The following is a 20,525-nucleotide window of genomic DNA, read 5'->3' as shown; positions in this document are numbered from 1 at the left end:
GACAGGCAATGCCAACAACTGATGGATGAAAAGGGAGTTGTGTAGGGTTGCCAACAGAAAACAGCCATAAGGCCAAAGCATAAGCTGTGGGAAATGCAGGATTTGGAGAGAAGCAATGAAAGTCTCTTACAGCTTAGGAGTTGAGAAACCCTTCTCTGCATCTTCTATTAGCCCCTCAAGAACCCCTTCATCATTTGTCTTCCCAGCCCAAGGTCTGTTCTCCTCAGCTTCGTTTATCTTACTTAAGCTTCACCTTCCAAGATAAGTCTACTCTACTGTCAGACAAGTCTTACCAACTCTTACCTCTGGAGCAGCCAAAACCAAGTTCACTCCATCTTCTGCATGACAGCCCTTCAGGTACATAAAGATGACTTTCATATCAACTTTCAGTCTTCTCCATTCCTCAACTGTTTGTAGTATAAAAGTGACACTGGTTTTTAGCTAAGCTGGCAAATTTTTTCTGAACAAATTTTGCCAACAAACCCCTACATCACATAAGTTGGGAGTCAACCTGAAGTCTTAGAGGTTAGAATGGCTTCTCCTGTTCCTGGGACCACACAAATCTCCCTGTCATGCATTTCTCCCTTCCACTTTCTAACTTATCTTCCTCTCCCAGACGGTCTACATCCCAGGGTTTTTCCTCTCTACTCTCTTGCTGCAGACAAGGCATCCATTCTTCAACAAGCAATAAACTGCCAGAGGCTGTCAGCAGCTGACCAGCCCTAACACCCAGCCTCAAGCCCCATCTTTTTTCCTCCCAGGATAATTGTGACTTATGGGAGGAAGTGCTTACAGCTCATCCTGTACCACATGGTACAAGACCACATTTGTTCAATCTTTCTTTCCAATGATTATCTAACAAGTGTCTTGGCTTCAGTGTTTTTATCATGGGTACAGAAAGCTGAAATGAGGGCTCATCTAATCACCTTTCTGATGCATAAAATCATAAATGATCATATGCTTTTTCTTTTGGTACATAGGGAAAGCATAGAGCCAAGAAAAAGAAAGAATGAGAAGGAAGGAAGGAAGGAAGGAAGGAAATTTCTCTCCACTTCAGTAACTGAACTCTCTGGCTGGTTCTATGCTTTTAAAAATGTAAGCAGCACAGTGTGACCTGTTTGGATTGCAAGCCAGCAGTGAATATTCAAGGTTATGTTCATACTGGGTTTTAAACATTTTGAAGTATCTGAGGTTGTTTAAAACCTTCAGGGATCATTACATTGCCTGGTGTAGGATACACTGGGGCACAGGTCTTTTCATAAGTTGTTCTACACATAAGGGTGTTCAGCAAGTAGCAATGGTAAATACTATTGTTTTATTCCTTGCTTATTCATTAATATCACATATTTCATCTGATAAATCCTACTGTTCAGTGATTATAAAACAATATGGTGGTGAAAATATTTCTAAACATGAAATCATTTCCAATAATTTCTAGTATTGTTGGAGTGAACTGAAGTGATACTATATACTGCTGGTTGGAAGAGTAGATTGACACTAAACCGAAGGAAAATGTTAGGTGTTCAGCTTCATCATCTTGGTACATAAAAGAAACAAAATGGCTTTAAAGCATATAACACCACAGGTTCTTCTTGATACTATGTATGAAACAGCAATCGTGGTAATTTTAACTCTACTCTCAACCCACCTATAGGAATATAGCTGCCTTGAATCCCATTTTGGTAGAAAGGTGGCATATAAATCCCCTAAATAAATAAAGGGCTTGTATAGACAGGCCAAAATAAAGCTGCTTCGGATCTCTTTGGAGGATTGCGGTTTAAATGACACATGCATCTTAAGAGGCCAGAAGCCATGCCAAAGCCACACTCCAGTCCTAAAGACTGAAGCACAGCTTTGGGGCAGCTTCTGGCCTCTTAAGATGCGTGTGTCATTTAAACCGCAATCCTCCAAAGCGATCCGAAGCAGTTTTATTTTGGCCTGTCTGTACAGGTCCAAAGATAAATAAATCTACTTATTACATTTATATTCCACTTTTCCTTCCAGGAGCTCATGTTGTCATAAATGGCTTTGAATCTGATTCTTTCCAGTGAGGCACACTAACCTCTCACATTTTGTCTCTCATTGCAGGTTAGGCTATTTATCCCATCTAGCCCAGTGCCCTCTACTTCATTTGTAAGCAGTTCTCTAGAGAATCAAACATAGGTGTCTCCTAGTTTTGCTTAGTGGAGGTTCTTTTAATTGGACATGGCAAGGACTACTGCATAATAACTATGAGCACACCCTCTGAGCAGGGCCCAACACACTCAGGGAGGTTACATGACTTGCTCCACCTGGGCAGAAGACTTAACCATGCCCCATATACTTAGCTGTGGATTCAATCATGCCCTATATACTTTGCTTGTGATTGCTGTATCACTAAATTTAACCCCCATATGCAATCTAAAATATGATGTTCCATGAACTAGTACAGGATGCATTTACTTTTGTGTTGTCATTAAACCCTAAACCAAGTTATATAATGCTGATCTTAGATTATGCTTAGCGTTCTGTCACTACTACCCTTCCTTTCAAAGGAGGAACAGAGAACAGCTAAGGCTGTTTTCTTCTTCTTGAGCTCTCTTAAGGCACACTTTAAGGCAGAGTGAGAGGTCATCTCCCCATTAGTTTTCATGAGTCCTGAATAAGGAGTTACAATTAAAGCAAATGCCATGAAAACAGAAGAAAAAGCAGGAATTTGAATACAGAGTGTAAGTTGGTTGGTTCTCACAAACTTTCAACTACTTTAAAGATTCATACTGGACACCCCAAGTATTTCACAAGGCTTTTGAGAATTTTTCTTAAAAGAAGGAAGCATTTTTTTAAAAAAAACTACAAATCCCTTCTTGATTTTGGCATGTTCTTAAAACAAAAAAATAACTGTGTCTAATTACAGCCTGATTAGAAACTAGAGGTGGAACTTGACAGCACAAAGCACATGCAGACTCAGTGAGAGGGAACCGTGCAATCAATGTGACGAAAGAGAATAAAGCAAAGAAAACAGTTTTCCGTTCCAATGTCTTGAATATATGGAAATGTGTGGAAAAGCTCTGAGACTCTGTGAAAGAAAAAGAAAAAAGTAAAAGAGAGAATTAGGAGGCAGGGAGCACATGCCTGGGAAAAAGATTTTGGAGGAGAAGTGGCTCTGAGCCATCGTGTATCCTGCCACCTGATCAGCAGCGTCCTGGAAGAACTCGTATATGAGATCTGGCCACGGCTTCCATGGGCTGTAATTCGACTGAAATTGGAGACATCTGACCATTTATATTAGCAAGCTATTACTTTAGTTATATTGTACACTGTATCCTCCAAGAGAGAAAAAAGTTGATCTTTTGATTTGTTGCCTCCCCTTGAGGCGCTAGAGGGTGCTCTCCTACTTGGATGGAAAGGAACAGCAGAGCATTTCCCCTCCCCTGAGTCCGGATCCTACTGCAGCAGAAGGTTTGAGGGATTTGCCCAGTTCGTCTGTTCCTAATTTTTCTCAAGCTCACAGTGGAAAAGTCCAATATTCTTGATTTGACAGAACAAGTCAACTATCCGCCTACGTATTTGTCTGAAGAGGCTGATCAACAATTTTTAGATTTACTCTTGGCAAAGCATCCTTTTGCAAGATGAGTCAGGGAGAGCAGAGGCAGAATATGTGGGACCCGGGCTCTGCATGGCAAGCCATCACTCACCCAAGAGCTGAATTTGACCCATGGAGCTCCTGTCAGCAGTAACTGTTTTAAATTTTCTACCTCTTTTCCCTTAATGAGAGGCGTGATTAGCCCAATTGCTTAAACCTCACTTGGACAAAAAAGAAATGTGCGAGAATTTTCTGTTTGCTTCTTATGTTCCCAATTACCTTCTGCCAAACTGTATCAGGGCCTAGGTAGCAATGGGCTAAAGATCTCAATGAGCAGGAATAGGGAAACAAAGGAGGAGTGGTACACCTCCTTTCTCCCAATTCAAAGGGATCAATAAAAGAACACTCCTGGTTGAACTTGGCTAGTAAAATAATACTCATATCAAAGCACACCCCTTGCACATTCCTATTGAGGTTGTGGTTTAAAGCTGGCTCACGCTTCCTTTCCATTTTCGTTCACTTTCTCCAGGGAACTGTTGCGTGCAGCAATCACAGCGCACTCCATAGCTAGCCATATTCCTCCGTGCCCAGGAACCTTTTAAGGAAGCTTTCATTTTTGTGGACAAGGCCTTGTTTTCTCTGTGCTTGTGAAGTCTTAAGTGGAAGCTTTACTTGGTGTTGCAGGGCAGTGTCCATTCCCCCCCAGCCATAGGACCAATTTAAGGCAGTCTGACTAATGAGCCAGGGCAACCATACCCTTCCCACCATTTGCTTTTAAATGATTTTTCAAAAAAAAGCACACATCCAAAAACAGGCACCTCCTTTCAGAGACCCATCCTAGGTGCTGTAGCAAGAGGTGGTTTACAGAAGCAGCCCACACTTATTCACTGTGCCAGATTCCCAAGGCAGCTGCAATCAATCTCCTCACCCTGCTGCAAACAAATGCTCACCCAAACCAAGAATGTTGTTTTGATAAAAAATATACTGCAAAAAGTATATGCAATGCAGCCCCTGGTGAAAAAACAGCCTGAGAGAAGAAAAGCAATAGACTGAGAGTTAGATAAGTTATAAAAGAAGCCAGGCATATAGAAAGGCTGGTTGCATATCCCAGTTAAGTGACCTCAGGCAGGAGGAATGGAAACAGCATTGGTGAACAGCATCAAGAACTTGGCCATTGCCTATGGCTTGACAATGTTAACAAGGGTTGACACAACCAGGTGATACAAGACTTTCACTCTGATCCAGCATAGATCTGCATACATTCTTCTAAGCCTTTGGTCTGGCTCAGATTGAATGAGTTCTCTATTTCCTCAACACCAATGGTCAAGAAGGACAAAACAGCAGTGCATTTGTTCTAGCTCTGCCTTCTAACATTCCCAGCAGGCTTAAAGGGCAGGCACCTCACTCCAGTGGCCATCCTGTTGGCCAAGGAGCCTCATTAGGGCAGGACCTCACTGAGCATCAGAATTCTATTTGGCTCAGCATCTCAGACAGTACTCCAAGAGGACTGCTCACAGAACCTCAGCCACTATACTCTGAGATGACCAAGCTAGTGTCAGCCAAGGAATATGCATCCAAAGTAAAAGTTGAGAGATTTGGGAACCTATCTCAGTTGACTGAAGGAACAAGACAACAAAAAGGCCAATGTTGCTTCATCAGACACAAGAATGAGTTTCTTCTTGGAAGGAAACAGCAGAGAAGAAGCCAATCCCACTCTCCCCTTTTCTTCAGCATACATTAATTGGTCCCTAATAGACTCTCAGGCCCAGGAGCTTCTCTATCTCATTGTGGCAACAGCCTGGTTTATCCAACCAAGTCTCACTGACTTATAAGAAGCAGGAACACTAGACCAGAAAGCAGCTCCTTGCTAATTAAGCAAGGCTGGAAAAAGAGAGCTCAGAGCTTGGAAAGATACTTTGGCCAAGTGGTCTGGACATTTATGAGAGCTGTACTCAGAAAAAATAACTTTTACAAACTCTAGGATTGCTGAAGGTTAGGCTGGCAAACAGCATCTCTATGAATAACAGCATCAAGTGAGAGGGAGCCATTTTTTTCAGTCTCCATTTTGGGATCACATCAGAGGCTATGATACTCAGGGCTTCAGGAATTATCTGATTCAGGCACAGCTACCTGAGGTTCTCACTGGAGAAAAACCAGCACTGTCAGGAGCCACAGTTCTGTGTTGAAGCGAACAAGCCACACTCACAGAGGATGTTAAAAAAAACACACCAACTGTTTATTGGGGTCCAAAGGCAAATATTGCTCAGAGCTGGAGTCTCCTTATTGGCAGAGGCAAAATAGAGAAGATCCATCCTCTGGGAAATTAGTACACAATACAGAACACTGATTATTTTTCTCTATGTGTCTTTAATTCTTTTGAGGTAAAACTTTTTGGTTTTCCTGTAATAGATGCAGGGCTCCAACTAAGCACTGGCCAAACACACATGGACAGAGCATGGCATTCCCATTCTCCTACGAATGCCCTTATTTAGGCAATTTTTTTAAAACAAACGTATTGCTCACTCTACCCCATTCACCAGTAAGCAAAAGGATATTTTTACTTCAGCACTTGCTACCCTCCAAGATAATCCCCATTGACTGAGCAGTACTCCTCCTCCACTACCACCCAACCTAAAGAGACACATAACAGCAGCAATTTCTTCTTACTACAGCAGCTCCATCACACCCACCCTGCTCCTCTTCCTAGACCTATGATCCAGTTCTATAATGGTGCCCCCATCTCCCCTTATAACAGAAGAGCCAAGCACTCCCTTCACCAGTCCTGGCAGACAAGACCCAGAGGGGTTTTTTCCTCCCTCTCTCTCTCTCTCTCTCTCTCCCCCAAAAAAGCCTGTGACAATGGATGCAGATATTCAGACACCGCCCCCCCTTCCCCATCTCCCCAGTCCCTACTCTTTTTCAAATAAACCTGTCTCACTCGCCACATCCCACTTTCCCTTTGGGTAGCTGATCCAAGGCATCAAGGTCACTATTATCCCAAAGGCACTTTTGGACAGCCCAAGACCAGAGGCAGCAGGGGGAAATTCAGACCAGGCCATGCTTCATGGCAGCACCCCATCATCACTGCCAGTCCCTACAACCATCTTCTCTTACAGTCATCTATCTGTCTGTGAGCAGAGATACTGTCAGTGGGAGGGCAGAAGGGTCCCTTGAGCCTCTCAAAGGACAGTGGCACATATGGGAGAGGTAGGACAGTCTCTTAAATAGTAGGTCTGCTACATCACTGCTAAATAAAGATACAAAAAAAAAAAAAAACCCAAAACCCAAGAGACCAAATGGCTTCTATTTCTTCCTTTTCTGACTACCCTTCACTGCCTACTGCATCCCCTCTTGCTCCCACTCTATGCACCAGGAACTCATTTGCACACCACACAGATTCCATTTAGAGGTGGCCCTAGTGTAAGCAGGCCAGGAGAAGGACAGTCATCAGCAACTGGAGTCCCAGGTTCCAGGAAAGGTCAGGACCACCACCTGGTGGATTCAGCTGCTCCTCACATCCTTCCCCTTGCCAGCCCTGGTAGCAATGGCACTGGAAGTTGGCCTGTAGGAAGGCAATGTCTTCCTGAGTGAGCTTCCCTCTGGCCACCAGCAATGGCTTTTGCATAGGATCATTGCGAAGGATCCGGAAGTTGGCTGGGTTGAGATGCAGGAAGACATCAGTATCATTGTTTCGGCGGTGGCAGCGTCCATGACTGTTGCACTGAGTCTGGCTGCAGAGTTCGGCTGCTGTTGTCACATTGACAATATAACGACCAAGGTCTTCCTCAATGAAGTTTTTAAGCACCTGGCAGGTTTCCTAAAGAGAAGATGATTTTGTATGAACTACCACAAGTCCAAAAGCAGGTGAAATACAGAGAAAAGACAAGACTAGTGGGTGCAGTTGAAAGATAGGCTGGTTCAAGATTCTCCCCCTATTGTTTTGCAGCCAAGAACTGGATGAGAGTGAGAGAGGTCAAAGAAAGGTATTTTCAGTATGATAAAACTCACGGAAATTCAGATTATTCTGGTAAGAGAACATAAAGCTCAAAATTATGCATGCTTCAATAGGCCTTTTCCAGATTACCATACAAAGGACTTCTGCTTTGGCCAGCATTTTTCAGTTTTGCAACCAGTAACCATTAGGTGTATTTAACTGATTTATATCTCTTTTGTTAAAGAACTCAAGGGAATGTACATGGGGCTCCCAGGTGATCTCCCATCCAGACATTGACTAAATCCAGGCCTATCTAGCTTCACCAGTAATTGCGGAAGCTTAACAGACATCAATGACATAATCCAGTTATTGCTCCCTGCTGTTGCTTGGTATCCTTCCATGAAGTTTGAAAGAATTGCCCTTCAGAGAGCTCAACTACCAAGTTTCCAATGCAACACAGCCCACAGCACTTGGTACTGAGCCAGCGTGGAGTCGCTATGGTTGGTACAGTATATTGGACTGGACTTAGGTGACCCACATTCTAGTCTCCAATGAACCATGCTATTCACTGGAGGGTCTTGGCCTAGGTCACAGTCTCTTTCCTGAGCTACCTTACAGGGTTGTTCTGAGGTTAACGTAGTGGTGGGGAGCCAAGCCTTGAACTCCTTAGAGGAAAGGCAGGAAACAATAAATACAGTGCATACTGGAGGCAGAAATTCAATGTTGTTGGCTGCAGAACAATTGGAAGAAAAGGACTGCTGACATAAAGAATATCCAGATCCAGCCTGCAGAGGGTCTGGGTTGCCTTGTTTCCCAGAGTCCCACCACCTCCAACTTGGAACCCCCTTTCATTAGAGGGCTGTCTTTATGTTCTTGTCTTTCTCTTTGGAGGAATAAGCAAGGGTTTTATTTGTGATTTGTTGTTTGCACGACTTATATTACATTTTATGAGGCACTTGCAATTGATTATTTTAGATACTTTTAATTTGTGACCTCAGATTTGTAATTTGTTAACTGTGTTTCTATGCAGACTGTTATCACCCTCTGATGACAAACAGATCCCCATCAGGGAACTAATTTTCCTGCTCTCAGCTGGCACTTCCAGGAGCACTACTCTTCCCAACTCCAGCCCCTTCTCTGTTTGGGGAAATGGGCAGTGGAGTTGAGCCTAGTTCCTGGACGAAAAAGCTCCACCCAGCACTCTGAGCCAGGGACCCAGTGACATCAGGGTGCGTTGCTATCCAGCTGTCAAAAGAACCCAGCCCTCCATCCTGTTTTAGTTCCCTACAACTGCTCTATAAGGCTTGTAGTAAGGCCTCTGGCTCTCAGGAACACAGCCAGAACAAAAGACTTGTCCACAAATTTCTAAAGTTTTTTTAAAAGCTCTACTGGATATAACACAAATAACACAAAACTGATTTCTTCTTTTTCTTACTATAGTCCTTTCTAAATACCTTGCTCTCTTCTTGGTGTACTCTATCTTTCTTTGAGGACTATCTTTCTTCCTTTGTGGACTTATCTTTTTGTCAAAGGAAAATACTCTCTCCAGGTCTGACTTGGCTGAAATCTTACTACACACTGAAAATAACTAGAGGGAGACAGTATGAGACCCTGGGATTTCCCACAATCCTTGCCTTTCTTAAAGCTGTAGCTCTTTATTTCCCCTCCTAAACTAATACATAGAAAACCTATTATAATCTTAACTAAATATATGTCTCGAGAGCTTCAAAGATGCTCTGGAGGCATGACAGTCTCCCTACTTCTCATATGTATAAATTACACTAGTGACTTTTGCAGCATCGGGCTCCCCAGTTCCAACATTAAAATTAAAGTAGCTGTTGGCCATTACATTTGGTGCACACCAACAGGAGTATTATTCTGTCCTTGCATCTCTGTTGTGAGTGTTCATAGACAGAGTACTAGCATCAAAGTACTCGTTCAGTTTCATAGCAGAAGTGCCACTGAGGCCTCTTTTGAGACTACACCACTCAGAGCAAACATAGCAGGATCTCTGGATATCTCAAAGGTAAAAGGCCACTAAGATGCAAAAATATCCTTATTCCTTTTAGTGTTGCCTTCCCATTGTGGACCCTTCCTTATGTTTTGGACCACAACTTCCACTAGCCCCACTCCATATGGCCAGTGGTTGGGAATGATGGGAACTGTAGCCCAACACATACAGTTAGAGAAGATTGTTTTGCATAGGGGTGGGCAACTAGAAGCCTGTATAGCCTTGCATGTCCATTTTTGTGGGGTTCCAAGAGTCCCCTGCTACTCATGGTCATCAGAAACTTGATGCCTTAGCCTTGCATAACACCATTTTCATTTGGAACAAGATAAGACGTTGATTGTGCGTTTTGTTTACAAGAGGCTTCACATTCCCAGAAACATTTACTTGTTTACAAATGAAGCTCATGATGAGCATACACCTTGGTTTAAACAGAACATTGTACTGTTTGAGCCAACACACTCTTTTTCACTGCAAATTCACTGGCAGCACGGGAGTACAGACCCAGAACTACCAGAAGCTGCCCACTTTTGCTTTAGTGGCAGACAGTGCTTCAACTTCTAATGAATTATGGCAGCCTTTCCAGACCAGGTGCCCATCAAATTTGTTGCCACTGGCCATGCTGATTTGAGGGTGAGTCTCTATGCTTACCTTTCAACCCATACCTCCTCTGTTTGCTTACCAATATAATGGGATACTACCTTGCCTATTTTCTTCAACATCTTTTCCATTTTTAGCTCCTAGATGGAGCAAGTTGGAAAATCACCTACTTCCTGAAGAAATAGAGGACCCAGCAAGCTCATGACAGAAAGGAAAACAAGCCTGTTCTCAGCTTATCTTTGCATAAAATCATGCTTGGTGTGTGTGTGTGAAAAGTATTACATACCCCACTTTTGGTATCTTCTGTATCGCCCCATAAAATAGCACCAGCTGCCCCCAATGCAGCAGACTCTCCAATGGTGGAGATCATATCCATCTGGAAAAAAATCATGAAGGGTATCAGTACAGATTATCAAGAAATCATCAGAATATATTATAGGTCAGAAGTTATATAATCCATTCTCATTGCTGAACGAAGAAGGCACTAATGCCAAGTTATGATCCATTTGCTTTTCAAAACATGCACTGACAGACAGAAATAACACACAGGTGGCTCCTCCATGATAATGGAGGAAGGCGCCTTTCAGTTCTATTTGCCAGGATGCTGTTATGACAGCAAGATTTTGTAAAGGAAAGCATAGCTCAGACATACTTCAAAGGTAAAGCATATAAAATTTCCCTATCAGTCAAGTCCTTGAAGTGCTGTTGTACTTTGTCTTCTTACTTACTCAGGATAACAGGATATAATTACCTAGGTCAGATAGCGTGCCCATCAGCAGCATGAACAATGAGCACATGCAATATCTGTGGAGTGATGGGGTTACAAACTGGAAGCTCTAGTTGGTTGCTGGTTCCCACAGCACATACGTGGAGCAATGCATTCCCTAACCCCACATTGTGCTCTGTTGTAATTCCCTACACAGCCGTAAAGTTGCTGTGCCACAGTAATATATGTCAGGCACTTTGCCCTTGCACAATTCCGTATCTGATGATAAATTCCAGAAGCTTGCCTCTGGCATCTCACAGCATAAGTATTTGTCTTTCTGGGAGCAGGGGTGGGAAGAGACAGCATGCACCTGATCTCGCCGTGTCCTCTTACTTACGGGGCTACTGTTCCCCAAATACCCCAGCCAATATAGGCATTTTTAGTAATCCAAAAAAGTAGCATTACCAAGTTCTGAGAGCAGGAGTTCATGGACAGACAGCACACAAGTGAACAGCTCAGGTTGGCTGCTGACAAGAACCACAGAGGTTCTTCATCAGCTCAAAGACAAGACGGGGACAAAAACAAACAAAACAAAGGGACGAGGGCCATTTCATTGACTCAGGAGAACTAACAGTTGCTTTCACTGTTAGTTCCAGGTCACAGCCTTTCACATCTAATCCAATCTTATCCATAGACTGACCGACAGCTGATTTAGTGGGCCAATGAAAGCCAATGCTGGCTACATCTAGAAATAATGCAGCTTGACACCACTTTAATTGTCATGGCTCCATCCTTTGGAATTCTGGGGTTTGTTGTTTGTTGTAGCAGCAGAGCTCTCTAAGAGAAGTTATATATCTCACAAAACTACAAATCCCAGAATTCCATAGCCTCAAGCTATGGCAGTTAAAGTAGTTCAAACTGCATTATTTATGTAGTGCAGATACAGCCTCCATCTACTGTTGTTAGGCCAGAAATTTGAAGTTACTCCTAACAACCAAGTATAATCACATCAGTTCTCACAACTGCCTATATGTCATATTCTTTATGTCCATGCCCATCCAGAAGCTATAGGAAAGAAAATCCTCAACAAGACTATATTCCAGTCTCAAAATTTTAATGACAGTTTTTGGCAAGGGACATACAGTATAATTTCCCAAGGTCAGAGCACAAGAGGAGACCAGTTTTGCAGGGCTTCTCTAATCTTGACTTTTTAAAAGAATTACTTTTATGAGCTACAACTGTCACAATACTCCAGAAAGCATGGCCAGCAATTTTGTAAACTGTAGTACAAAATAGTAACTTTCCCATGTTTTACTAGAAAAATGGACAGGGCCAACATTGCCAGCTGAACAAACAGAAGCAAGAAAGCAATTCCACCCCCAGAACCACTCTATTACTATTAGCTTTCCATACAGAGTGGGGGACGGGGGAGGAAAAGAGAAGCATTAGGCTAAAGCTGGGAGATTTCTTCTCTTAGCTAGCCATGAAGCAATGTTAATGGGATTTTTTTAAAAGCCAGATCAGCAGAATCAGCATATATAAATGGGAGCAGCTGGAATGGTGTTCTTACTCCCAAATTTCAGGATACAACTGAGTGAAGCTGGGAGCCAGGCACAGGAGCTCAAAGGAGCCATTCCCCAAATGTGGAAGCAAAACTTAGATTAAAGGAAGTACCAGCCAAGAATTGCAATCTCAGAATTGGCATAACATTCATACATATGAGCTATGCTTCAAATTGAAGGCCTGTAGGTTATGATGGCAGGGGTATTCTGTGGTGTGACAGACATCCAGGACAAATAATGATGCTAAAAATCAGTACAAAGGTCAAGGGAAAGGAATTGTCCAATGAGTCAACCTTTAGCCATAGCACTAGTCCCCAAACTGTGCTCTTTAAGGGATTTTGGACTTCAGCTCCTAGAATTCTAGACTACTGGCCAACATGGCTGAGCCTTCTAGGAACTGAAGTCCAACATCACTTAAAGGGCACAGTTTGGGGACCACTGAGCCAGAAAGTGGTTAAAGCGTGTTTTTTTAAAAAAAATTATCAACGGCTGCTATAGAGCAAGCAAAGAGCAACAAGCCACCTAGCTACAATTGTACACCCCAAAGTTTGCTATCCTTGCCTAGAGCAGTCTAGAGTTATCAATTGTTGGTGCTGCATTTACGCTGCTTACCTTCAGAGCACTCTTCACTCAGTCTGCATGCTTTCTGAGCAGAAGGGATAAAAACCTCAACTCACTAACTTCCACTCCATCCATGGGGGGGAAAACCAGCCACATGAAGGGCAAGGGTTGCATTTTTGAGGCACCAGCTGGCCACAGAGTGTTCCAAAATGCTCAGCTGTAAACCTGGTCAGAAGCCAGAAACTAAGGGTAAGCATAAATGCCAGAGATTGAGGGAAGCATGAAGGTTCCATACCAACACCTGCTTTTCCAAAGACCGACTTGCAATAGACAAACCCTTAGTTGACTTACAAAGAAAGTTGTCAACTGTTTCTCAACAGCTCTGGTTTCTGTTTCAGCACCTTCTCTACCAGAAACATACAGCATTATGTCAAGGTAACAGAAAGGATCCACATCTCAGAGTCAAGTGATCTCAGAAGGATGTAAAAAGAAAGCAAGCATTCCCTGCTACTGAGTGTCTTTCTTCCATTTTCTTATAAAGCAGGGATGGATACCCCCGAGATGTTCTGGACTATAACTCCTACTATTAGTCATGCTGGGTAAGGCTGATGGGAACCGTAGAAAGAAGAAGAAACATCTGTAGTTTTAGCCTACCAGTTTCCCCATCCATATCATAGACCCAATTAGGAGGTGTAAATTAGACTATTTTTCTTTCCTATATTGCACTTCTAAAAGCCCTCAATACCACCATTTAAATCCTCAGGGCCGTTTTACCAGACACTTTCTCCAGCTTGAAGTGAGACTTGAAGCAGAACAAAGTGCCAGGTGGTCCAACCTATTGATCAAAGCTAGGAATCAGACAGCCTACCAAATGATTTTGGTCTGCAACTTCAAGTATTCCTCACCATGGTATGCTGGCTAGGGCTGCTGGGAATGGCAGTCCAACAATTTCTAGAGGACTATATGATTCCCAGCATTCAACAGAGGCTCCATCATCTTGATCCAGAGACTATCCCCTGCTACATTCACATCCCAGGGGCATCTGCAAGTTTCTATTCCACTCTACAGCAATAGCTAGCCCCCAAATCACAGAAAAGCTGAAGAAATGCAGCTTGGACTTTGGCACAAGTTTACACATAGAGTAATACACTGTGATGCCACAAGGGATGAACCTGAACTCTGGAAAACCTGTGTTTCTTTGTGTCCCATCATGTAGCCAGCATTCTCCTAAAATGGAATCCAAAGTAGAAAGTGTCCCCCTACTCAATCTAGATGCTTCTGTAAGACTGAGCTAAATTCACCTAAAGAAGACAGGAATTCCTCCAGCTCCATCTGACTGGTCATGTGTCCAGCCCAAGACAAAAAGACAGATAACAGGACTGACAAATGATTCTTTCTAGGATAACAGAAACACCATTAATAACATCATTCTTCTACATCAGTATCACTGGCCACAATCAGGCAGAACTGATGAATGAAAGACAGGAGCAGCTGGTTTCTTCAGCCTACCCTCAAAGACAACTTCTTAGGTTTCCAGGATGCTAACAGTACTTGTTTCCATGCTGCTTAGTTCAGTAGTGTACTCTTAAAATAAAGGTGTTGAGAAATTTGCCTTCCCATTGGGAGAAAATACAGATGCTTGGCAAAAGGTATACTATATGTATTTTTTCCTGTGGCCTGGCACTGAACAACAAAACAGTAGAAGGGAACCTAGTCTATTCAAGAGCAGCTCATTAGAAATGCTAATTTCAGGATGCTTCTGTTATTATGCCAATGGGCCTGCACAACATGCAACCCATGAAGTTGACAGCAGGCCATCAAAACGGTAGCCAATCTGCCTCCCACCCTGTTCCCATTTTGCAGCCCCAGGCACACAGCATTTATTAAATTCCTAACTATTACCATATACAGTTGGGCAACAGAGCATGAAAAAGTACTATTCTGGACTACAATTACCCAGAATCCTCAATTCTGTAAGTTGCACTGCAAAAGAGTAACTTTCCCAAACTGCTGGCTTGGTGGGTCACAAGGCCTGCAAAAAATGGTTGTGGTTTAAGTGGAACAGACATCCAACCCCAATTGCTGTAACTTATAGGGATCAATTTTTTCCAGTTCTAATACAAAATCCCTTCTTACCTCACTTAAGTATGAAAGGTTTTGTCTGCTTTTATAGGTGGGCCTGGTGTAGACAAAGACAGGCAGCTCATAGTCATTATGATATTCCTGAGAGATACGAAGGGCCTCCAGAACCCGAGACCTCACAAACTTGCGTCCGTTTGTGGTGTTGGCCAACATCTGCTCCAGATAGATGGAAGGATAGAGGGCTGTGCTCTCCCTCCAAAGCCAGTCCAGATGGTTATTGCGTGACTTCTCAACATCAGGGCAATGGCCGGTGTAGCTCTCCTGGTTCTTGCTGTAATCGTGGTTGTAGCAGTCTGGGAAGAGGTAGTAGCCCCACAGTTGCTGGGGACGGATGCTCTTGGCGAATTTCAGAGTCTCCCTCATAAAGGAAGAAGCTGAAGACTCAAATTCGTGCTGAGCCTTCTTCTTTATTTCGTCCTCTGAGATACCAAGTTTCCGAGAAAGCACAAGCTGACGGGAGGCATTGCGGTAGATGTCTTTTGTCTGCCAGTTCCTGATCCAGACGGGTCTCCACTCTTCCCAGTCAATGACGGCCAGACCCTCCTTTGTCTCAGAGCAGATATACTTAGAAATGTTATCTCGTAAGTGTCCCAGATGCTGCTGCAAACTGCTGTTTTGAGGGACGCCCCCATTCACAGCTACCTTCTGGGCATCATAGTAGGGGTAAAGTCCTAAGCGCTCTTTATAGAAAATAGTCAAGTTCTGGTCCACAAAGCCCTCATTGGGCGAGGCCTGCACGTCAAAGATGCTGAAGTCCAGCTGGACTTTGAAGCGAGGATAGCAGTCCTGAGTTGGCACATTGCAGGCCACAATGAAGGGCCTGCGGGTGAAGATGGGTGGAAAGGCAGGCTTCTTGTACTGCCCAGCCAGGGCACCGAGTACAGCCAGGAAGATTAGCCATGCTATTGCCGGACAAGTGCCTCCCTGCATCCTCTCCGAGTTGGTAGAGCACAAGCTGGCAGATCACAGGCAGAACAAGGCCTGCAAAAAAGGGTGGGGGAGAGAGCAAGAGGACAATGAGGACACAAAAAGTAAGTTCTGGGATTATAGCACATAGGAACACAGGAAGCTGCCATTGGCTCATCAAGCTCAGTACTGGCAGCCCTTACTAGCAGCAGTTGCTCCTTCTTAGCCCTGTCTGAAGCTCCCTGGTGGTCTCCCATCCAAGTACTAATCAGGCCCATTTCTACTTAGCTTCCAAAATCAAGCAAAATTCATTGAGTTCAGTGTGATATGGTAGTGCTGGAAGAAAAGAAAAGCACTATCCCTCTTATACCACTAAGTTTCTACCTTGTGAATGGTAATTACAAAAGTTGACTATTCTGAAATGCCTCTTAGAAGAACACCTCAACTTGCACCTCCATCTTTTCTTTTGTATCAGTAACAGTGCCCCACCCTGACTCTAATCTTGATCACACTCAGAAGGGGAGAGAAATCCTGGGATTAATTTGGAAAGTTGAGATGCCACACAAGGAAACAAGAGCACTGGCCTAGTCTGGTATAAAGTGTGCAAGGTAAACCTACAAGATGTGTGTTTCCTTATTGTTGAACCTCTTGCCTCAACGTCTAGCCTTTGCACTGTGATACCCCAACAGCCATGATCTCCATTATCCCCACCCATGCGATGGTACCAGATTCTCACAGCTCAGCCAGTAACCTGGAGTAACCCACCCACTCACAGAACTGACTTTTGGGACAGTTCATAGTGTGCATGTTGTGTGCCTTCAAATCATTTCTGACTTATAGTGACACCTTCCCCTAAGGCTGAGAGAGTGTGACTTGCCCAAGGGTTTCATGGCTAAGTTGGGAATTGAACCCTGGTCTCCACAGTCTTAGTCCAGTGCTCAAACCACACTGCCACACTGGCTCTCTCCAGTCCATAGACAGCCCAGCAAAAAGTTGAACAGGTACAATCAAATAAGCCAAAGAGAGCAGAAAATCAATTTTGTTCTGCTCCCTGGAGCCTCAAGAATCAGCATGGAGCCACATATGTCTGGAAAAGTAGTGTGCATGTTTACAGGCTTCCAGTCTGCCACAGCAAGACAAAGATGCTTCCTAAGAAGGGCAGCCAGTCAAAAAACAAGAACAAGTTCCTGCATCTCTCTTCCTTGCCTTCCTCCCCCTACACCACCCGCCAATCTTTCATCAACATCATCGTAGACAAATTCATGGAGGAAAAAAGACCATTACACAAGTCTCCAGATTGCACAGAAGCTCCATTGATTTCTGTAGGTAAATGAAGGAGTACAGAAAAAAGTTAGCCCACTATGACCCCGGTAGAGGAAGTTTTTCATTAAGGCAGCCAACCAAAGAAGGGAACCTTCTGCTTTTACTCTGACAGAGATTTGCTTTGATGGCTTTTGCCGTCTTGGAACCAAAGCTCTTTTAAAGAATGGTTATGGAACTCCTGGGAAATAAGGTGTACACAGGCTAAAGGCGTTGGAAAGAATGAAAGAAAGCTTTAAAATTATTCCAGCCTACCTTAACCTGAGTCAAATAAATCTCCTTCAACAGAACAGTAACAGCAACAACTGAATATTTGTTTAGGAAAAGGCATCCTTTGTTCTAAAACTTCACACTCCCCAATGCACAAACCCACAATGGTTCTCCGACTTTTTTCCATTAGAAAGAAAGAATCAGAAGAAAGCTGGAAAGTGAAGCTGGATGTTTGAGAGACAAAGGTGGAGTGTGTCTGGACTGGAAGAAACAAAGCCCCCCCAAAAGGTTAGCCACTTAAAAAGTCTCCATGCATGGGAGGAAGCAGACCTCGGCTGAATCTGCATTGAAGCAATAATCCGGTCTGACACCACTTTAACTGCCATGGCAGTTAAAGGCAGGCTCCAGAAGTGTCCCAGCAAACTACCAATCCAGAATTCCAGAGCCCAGAACCATGGCACTTAGTGGCGTCAAACCAGATTATTGCAGCAGTGCGGATGCAGCTCTAATTTTCCAAGCTTTGCTCAGTTAGCCTCAAAGCTGCTCCAAGATCCTTTTGCTTCAGCCTAACAGGGCTCTGGCTCTGAATCCTCTTCAAGGCTGACACTGAAGCCATCAGATGCGGTGAGGGGCAGGGAGCAGAGACCAGGAAGGACCCTTCCATTTCCAAAAAGAAAAGTCCAAGTTTACTGAAGCCAGGTCAGCCCTCCCATGTGCTCCCCCAAACACCAAGCCCAGCCAGAAGGAGATTGGAGGGAGGAAAACTCACCCCCAAATAAGTTACACCAGTCCCTGCTCACACTATTCTCCTGTCTGGATGCAAACCAGCATCTTCCCTGCAAAGCTATCCAGCGAATGGGCCGGGAGGGGGGAAGGAGGGAAGAAGTTCAAGGAGAATCCCTGGTTGAACATCCTCTCTTTTCCTTCCTTTTCTTTTCCCATTCCCTGGCTGGGCTCCCTCCAAGGGCACAGCACCAAGGAGGAGGTTTGCCAAGCCAAGCCAAGCCGGGGGAAAGGAAGGGCTCTGCAGAAAACCTCTCCTTGTGCCCAGGCCAAAAGGAAGCGCCACACCACCCAAGCAGGGGACCAGGGCTCCTCCACTGCACCTCTGGTCCAGGAGGAACCCCAAGATGTCCTCCATTGGTAGCAGGCCTCTGAAGCATCCATTGACCTTTCATGGGGTGTTCTGAGCTCTTCTTTGGTCATGCCCCTCATTTTCCTTCAATGTCCTCCATTTGGGGCATGACTAAGAAGCATCGATTGAGACTTCTAGGAGTGTTTCACACTTTACTTTGGTCATGTCCTCCATTCTTCTGCCAGGTCCTCCATGTGGGGCACGACTGAGAAGCATTGACTGACACTTCTAGGAGTGTTTCTACTTTAGTTTGATCGTGTCCTTCATTTTCTTTCAAGATCCTCCATTTCTGGGCACAACCAAGAAGCACCCACTTACACTTCTAGGGGCGCTTGTACTTTAGGCTGGTCATGTCCTCCATTTTTCTTCCAAGTCCTCCATTTGGAGGCATGTCTAAAAAAGCAGGCATTTGCACTTCTTGCGAGTCTTTTGTGCCCCTCAGTTTTTCATCCAGGTCTTCCATTTGGGGCACAACTGAGACACCTCAGTCTCGGAGGCTTTCTAGCCTTTTCTTTTGCTCAGGTCCTCCTTCTCTTCTCCTCCTTCTTCCAGGTCCTCCATCCTGGCCAGGACTCAGGGGCATCCACCACTTCCCTTCCTAGGAGGACTTGGTCGCTTCTCTTCGGCCATGCCCCTCCATTTTTTGCTCCCACTCCACCTCCAGCCTTGAAAACCCACACGGGCTGCATCCACACTGGAGAGAGAACCCGCTTTGGCCCCGCTTTAACTCTTTGTCTGGGCCCTACAACAGACTCCAACTCCCAGACAAAGAGTTCAAGCGGGGCCAAAGCGGGTTCTCTCTCCAGTGTGGATGCAGGCAGAGACTGGGGACCCCTGTAGGGCGCCCCACTCGACTCACCTGGGCTGGCTCCTGCCCTGTGCCTCGTCGGCTGTGGGGCTGCCCCTTCGGGAAGGACGCCTTTGCCCAGCCCCGCCGCCACCGCCGGGCCAGCGTCTCCTTTAAAAGGCCAGGCTGCAGGACGGTCCCACTGGGGCTCAGGAAACGGGGGGGAGAGAGAGGACCAGCGCAGGGAAAGGGGGCCCGGGGGGAACTTGGGGGGGAGCCTCAGCCCTCTCTCGGGCTTGCAGGGCATCTGGTCTTCCCCCTCCTTGCAAAGGGGGCCAAGGGCCTCTCTTCCCGGCGCTCCTGGCGCACCCCCGCCTCCAGCCCCTTTTGGTACAAGCCAAGGCGGATTGGGGGGCTGTCTTTGGGGAAGGCGCGGGGGGCTGGCCTCTTCTTCCAGGGACCCAGCGAGGGAGGGAATGGAATGCAAAGGGGGCCGGAGCAGAGGGAAAGGGGCCAGCCAGGGAAGCAGGCAGGAGGGTGGGCAACTGCCAGCCCCACCTGGCCAGACCCTGGAGACTACTAGTCAGGCTGGCCAGGGAGGGAGGCAGGCGTCCTCCTGGCCCCGGACGCCTCCTACATTCCCAGCCTCCTCTCCAGGAGGAACCCCCAAATGTCCTCCATCTGGGCCATGACCCAGAAGCATGCATTGACATTTCTAGCAGGGGTTTGAGCTTTGGTTTGGTCATGTCCTACACTTTTCTTGAATGACTTCTATTTGTGGCACGACTCTGAAGCATTTCTATTGGTATTTTCAGCTTTTATCATATTTTATCAGGTGGATAAAATGGGTACCCAGCTTGTGGGGGGCAGTCAACCTACATGTTGTAAAATGCTTAGAGACTTCAGTATGAAGCAGTATAGAAATGTAAATGCTATTGCTGTTGCCATCAAGAAAACTGAGGTGACCCTCCCAGGCCAAAGACAGGGCAGGCAAAGAGCAGAGGTGAGGTCTTGGAGAAGCTTGACCACTTCCGCTTGGATCACAGGATAATAGGGTTGGAGGAGATCTCAAGGATTATCCAGTCCAACTGC

The 20,525-nt window shown here is 45.0% G+C and overlaps 1 protein-coding gene across 5 annotated transcripts; it reads right to left on the bottom strand.

Annotated features, from left to right (window-relative positions):
• Positions 1-5,776: 5,776 nt before the first annotated feature.
• Positions 5,777-19,734, bottom strand: HYAL2 (hyaluronidase 2). Of its 5 annotated transcripts, none has more exons than XM_089525489.1 (4): positions 19,506-19,734; positions 15,070-16,056; positions 10,391-10,480; positions 5,777-7,379 (listed from the first exon to the last, which is right to left on the bottom strand). In XM_089525489.1, the coding sequence occupies exons 2-4, from the start codon at positions 16,003-16,005 to the stop codon at positions 6,978-6,980; spliced, it is 1,428 nt and encodes a 475-aa protein (XP_089381615.1). In that variant the 5' UTR covers positions 16,006-16,056; positions 19,506-19,734; the 3' UTR covers positions 5,777-6,977. The 5 variants fall into 5 exon arrangements, with proteins under 5 accessions (XP_089381615.1, XP_089381655.1, XP_089381625.1 ...); XM_089525529.1 differs by lacking the exon at positions 19,506-19,734 and adding an exon at positions 18,683-19,365; XM_089525499.1 differs by lacking the exon at positions 19,506-19,734 and adding an exon at positions 18,618-18,687.
• Between the last annotated feature and the right edge of the window lie 791 nt (positions 19,735-20,525).

The sequence above is a fragment of the Sceloporus occidentalis genome, unplaced genomic scaffold (genome assembly GCF_023333645.1).
Source record: "Sceloporus occidentalis isolate IW3139 unplaced genomic scaffold, rSceOcc1.0.p SCAF_1, whole genome shotgun sequence".
Taxonomy (NCBI): Eukaryota; Metazoa; Chordata; class Lepidosauria; order Squamata; family Phrynosomatidae; genus Sceloporus; species Sceloporus occidentalis.
Note: the sequence above shows the minus strand (reverse complement) of the source record. Positions and strands in the feature narration are given on the sequence as shown.